The sequence below is a fragment of the Rhodnius prolixus genome, unplaced genomic scaffold (assembly GCF_049639745.1).
Source record: "Rhodnius prolixus isolate KJV_2025 unplaced genomic scaffold, Rpr scaffold_4, whole genome shotgun sequence".
Classification (NCBI taxonomy): Eukaryota; Metazoa; Arthropoda; class Insecta; order Hemiptera; family Reduviidae; genus Rhodnius; species Rhodnius prolixus.
In genome coordinates this window covers 4041608-4046465 of record NW_027411614.1, presented here as the reverse complement: position 1 = coordinate 4046465, position 4858 = coordinate 4041608, and the positions used below count along the sequence as shown (strand labels likewise).

The 4858-nt window shown below is 30.7% G+C and overlaps 1 protein-coding gene across 1 annotated transcript in view; it reads left to right on the top strand.

The window, feature by feature from the left end:
* The first annotated feature begins 20 nt into the window (after window positions 1-20).
* LOC141456177 (uncharacterized) overlaps window positions 21-4858 on the top strand; it is a 35263-nt gene continuing 30425 nt past the window's right edge. The window contains exons 1-2 of the mRNA XM_074131925.1: window positions 21-185; window positions 3869-4003. Coding sequence (XP_073988026.1) covers window positions 168-185; window positions 3869-4003 — 153 coding nt within the window. The 5' untranslated portion in view covers window positions 21-167. The remainder of the gene's footprint in view (window positions 186-3868; window positions 4004-4858) is intronic.

Genomic DNA, 4858 nt, shown 5'->3' with positions numbered 1-4858 from the left:
TCATTCTTGGGTCTGGCAACTGGCTACAGCGCTTGGCTCTGCAAATTAGCTCTTCCTTTCTTTCTCTAAATCATACTCCCTCTCCAGAACACTTGTTTTAAACTTTTTTTTCTTAAACTACCACGTTCCCAGAATATGATGGCTGTCCTTAAATTGATTTGTTTTCAATGAATTTATTATCTCAGGTAATTTTGATTTTAATTTTGTACTGATAATCTAATTAATCGAGGTTATAATTCACTTCTAACTTTATTTACGCATTTTGGGATAAATGTGTGATGTAGTTGTGTAGATTTGATAATATTGGAAGTGTGGAAGGAAATCTTGGGCTATTTGTTGTGTTGATTTGCAGAAGTATTGATTGTGAGTTAAATGAAATTTGTTTATTCTATTCGAGGTTAATGTTGATAAAAGGAAAAAAAATCAGAGCCTAAGGCAAACTTATTTCTCTCTTTGGTTTTCACTATTTTGCTCCAAGTAGATCTAATTTTTTACGATTTTGTGTGAAAATATAAATGTATTAAAAAACATAACAGAAAACTAAGCTTTCTGTTATTACTTAAAACATTGGTATGAATGACTCTTTCACCTCGAACATTTTAAGTAAAAGTTTCTTAGAAATTAATTTATTTGGTAAACTTTGTAGGAATAGATGTAATTATCCCATTGATTAAAGTATGGTTTGAAGATATCCTGCAGAATAACATAAGGCATCCATGAGTCTACTTATTGTCTGCTGTCTATTATCTCATTTTAGATTAATTACATTGAATAGTAAATTGGATTACAGCATTTATTAAAAATAAATTAATTATAGGATAAACAATATTTATAATTACAAAACAAATATATCTTATTTACATAAAGATAAATTGTAATCATCACTAAAATATTATCTTTTTAAAAAATGGTTTAGTTATTAAATAACGTTATTTTATATATTAATCATGTGATTGGTGATTGTATGTATAAATACTTCAGATATCGTGCGTAGCTGAGTATTTGTAATTCGGACAATGACCACAAAATATGTTTCCTAAATATTAAAAAGAAGTCAAGATCTTTTAATTACTTTTTCTTGTAATTATTGCTCAATACATAGGTTTTGCATTTAGGATGTACGTTTCAAAATTATTTTTGGAGAACATTTCAGAGGTTGACAGCTAATGTGTTGCGATCACTTAAATAAAAACTCTTGAATTATTTTTTTTATTGTTGTCAATTCTTATCGTATCGTTGTGGTATCGTTTAATATGATAGCCCAAATTTTTAGCTTCGTTTTGAAGAGAAAAGTGCTTTATTTCATCTTTACAATTTTTTTTTTGTTTTCGTAAGGATGAAAAAGAGCCCTTCTTATCGTTCGAAAAAGGGATTCCCCTTTTTCCCGATCAATCCAATCTCCTTCCCTTAAACCCCTACCATTCTTTATCGTGACATCGTTCCTCTACAGCATAATATGCCCACCCCTTCATCTTTCACTTACGCATAGACTCAACGTACAACACCAAATGTCTAACCATTTCAATTTTGATCAGACATCTCGAACAACTAAAGAGCTTTGCCAAAGTTCTTTCTATTGTAGAATCATCATTTTTTGTTTTGTATCCTCTGGTTTTTCGCAAGAAACTTCTCCAGAAATCAGTCATCGTGAATTTTCATCTGACACCTTAACTTAGGAAAGTTTTAAGGTCTCTGTTTTCCTGGTTACTTTAAATTTGTAGAACTGAGCAAAATACTTGCCTATTTCTTTGAGTTATTTACCCAAAAAAATGTTTTTAAAGGAATTTGGGTAGTGTTACGCTAATATTCAAACTGTCAATACATATTTTATTTAATATGAAAAATGGAGAGGCTATAACTTGAGATGGTGTTGAAACTTCGACGAGAGTATCAAAATTAAAAAAGATAAAAAAACACTGATATAAGACAAGAAGTAATGAGTATCCAAAGAAATTTGTTCTTAAAAAATTGACTTGATTTGGTGGATCGAAGGTTGGGCGATAACTCCAGATTATCGCAATTGGTTGCGTGGAATAAGTGGAAAGAAAAGCACTAATCCCTAAGATTTTGATTGGGAAAAGTCTAAGAGAAAACTTTTATTCATACGGAAGCGCATCCATCAGTATGCTTAGTTCTTAAAGAATTAAAATAATAATAATAAAAGGGACATTTATATCACTAATAAAATATTTATATCACTGGCATAAGATAAGTTCTTGGAAGAATAATTTGTCGCGAACTGTTTGGAAAGTGCGTGACTGTACCAGTTAAGTATAAATAAACCACACCAATTATTTGTTTAATTATTTTTTTGTGACTTTAAACTGTTCTGGAGTTAACATTTTTTTTTGTTTCTTGAATTACAAAATACACAAAAACATTTAATCTATGGATCTGAAAGTGCTTTCCGACATTTGTATTATCTTCGACGTAACTCTGCCTCATTCCGTACCTCAGTCTTGATCTTCAGCGGTACTTCCACACTATATGATGGCTGAATATTGACCAGACGGCTGGCTATAAGAGCTCTTGATAAAGGTCTCAGCGATCCGAATTTCTTGAAATATTTCCATCATATATTGGGGGGGCCGTAAATTTTCCTTTTCTTATTTATTATTCGCTTGTATAGGTTACGACTAGCCCAATGATTGTCTAATAATGGAAGCTCAATCTGTTGACAAAGTTATGAATACCAGAAATTTCTTTTTTTATTGATCCGTGCTTTGATTTCTGTACTAACTTCGTTATCTATTATGGTTACTGTTTCATTTACAAGTTGTGTTAGTAGAGTTAAGTTTCTTTGAGGTAATTTCATTAAACACCAATTTTTGTAGACACTTCTTGAAAAATTGAGATGAAAATGATTTCGTAATTAAATTGTCTGTAAGGTGGAAAAACTGATTGGCTGTGTACTGACAAGATTTTTGGTAGAGTTTCCGAAATATTTGAAATCCAAATGACAAACCTAAATTTTCTTGCGTCATTTATTAAATTAATGTTAATTAAAAAAAATCCTCAAATCAAAATTCAAAATTAATTTTATTTAAATAAAAATAAATTACTTCTTACATCATCTTCAATTTTTATCAATTAAAGTGGTTTAACGAACAACAAATTGAAAAATTGAAAAAAAAAATTGTGGTTCTCTTTTTTAAAGCGGAATCAGTGATAAATTAGTAAATGGCCATCCTCTATTAGCATGTGTAGCACTAATGAATCATTTCTGCCGGATATCACTAGCAATTTACATAAATTAAGAACATTGGTTAAACTGTTAAATTTTACGAGCAGTCATTGTCGCCATACTTCATTACTAAGATTGTTCATAAAAATTTGTAATTGTTTTTGAATCTCTTTTCTTCTTATTTGTAAAAAAGGGTCGTGATAGATTTTCATAATTGAGTTTACATCTGAAGTACATATTTGTAGTCCTTTGCCAACTTATTTTTATAATCTAAAATATACATTTCAAATATAGTACAGATCTGTAAACAGTAGCCACCTGTATTGGGCCTTTTTTTTAAAAAAAATACCCTTTCAAAATTACGTTCAAAACTTAAGTTGTTTACTTAAGTGAGTTAAGTAAAAGGGCGAAGAACTTTGCGATATTATTAAAAAGTGATAGCTCTGTCGCAGAGGCAGTTAAACATTATTTGCAACTAATAAGCGTGTAAAATAGTTTTTTAAATCCTACCCTAGCTCACATGGATGCATAATAATTTACAACTGATTACCTTGACTGTTGGTCAGTCTGGCAAATGTGCCAATTTATTATTTTTATTTATAAAACAAAACAACAAAAAATTGAACAGTAACTATAGAAATAAGTATAGAGAAATGTAACCTTTGTGTAACCTTTTTCTTCCAGGTTCTCTGCAGTCACATTGGAAAGGTGTTTCTTATCCCAGTTTGCAGAGTTCCTTCATCATTTGGCGTCTACACTTTTATCAATACCCCTATCTTCCTTCGGCAGTCCGTACTTCTATGCAATGTTACCATTAAGGTAAAGATAAAGATTTTAGATAAGTGAAATATCTAGACTGAACTACCTTTTTTTTATATATATAAGAACAAGTCATTGTCCTTCGTAAAAAAGAGTATTGCGATCGTACAAAATTTAGGTAAGACATACATATTTCACTTTCTCTTAGAATATAAGGAAAGTATTGCGATATCAGATTTTCGATATCGAAAAAAAGTAGTATGTAGAAAGGTCTATGTTCGTATATGTAAACGAAATATCTTAAAAATCGCAAGAAGCCTAAGCTGTACAATGGGCCCCAGCAGAGGACCTAACTGCAAAGTAACTTCAACTATCCCTTTACTGGAATTACCACATCTGAATGGATTTCTCATTTTCGAAAATTGATCCAATGAGTTTTCTTTAATCTTTCCATAACTCATGTTGGTCTATAACTATTATTTAAAACATTACCTATGAAAAATTCGTTTAAGAGCACTTCTGGAAGAGAGGGTGGGTAGGTTTACCTCTAAAGTGCCACTTCTTGTCGTATACGGTGATATTATTTATGTACATTAAGAATAGCTAAATTTGTTGCTGAAATTTAGAATTTGAAAGAAATTCCACTACCGAAAGCACTTGGTTTTCTCAGAAATTGTACCAACGATTTTCTGTATACTTAATGTTCGTTTTTCCTAGAATGTTCGATTAAGGAGAGTTCTGTGGAATGGAGGTTGGTAGGGTCCTCCTAAATGGTAATGTATTTTGACTTACGATGGAGGAATAGATTATCTACACATAAATCCAATAACTTTTATTTAAATCATTATTCAAGGAAAATACTTTTGCATGTAAGTGAGAGTTTACTTTCCTCTATGTGCCATTTTAGGGCACGGT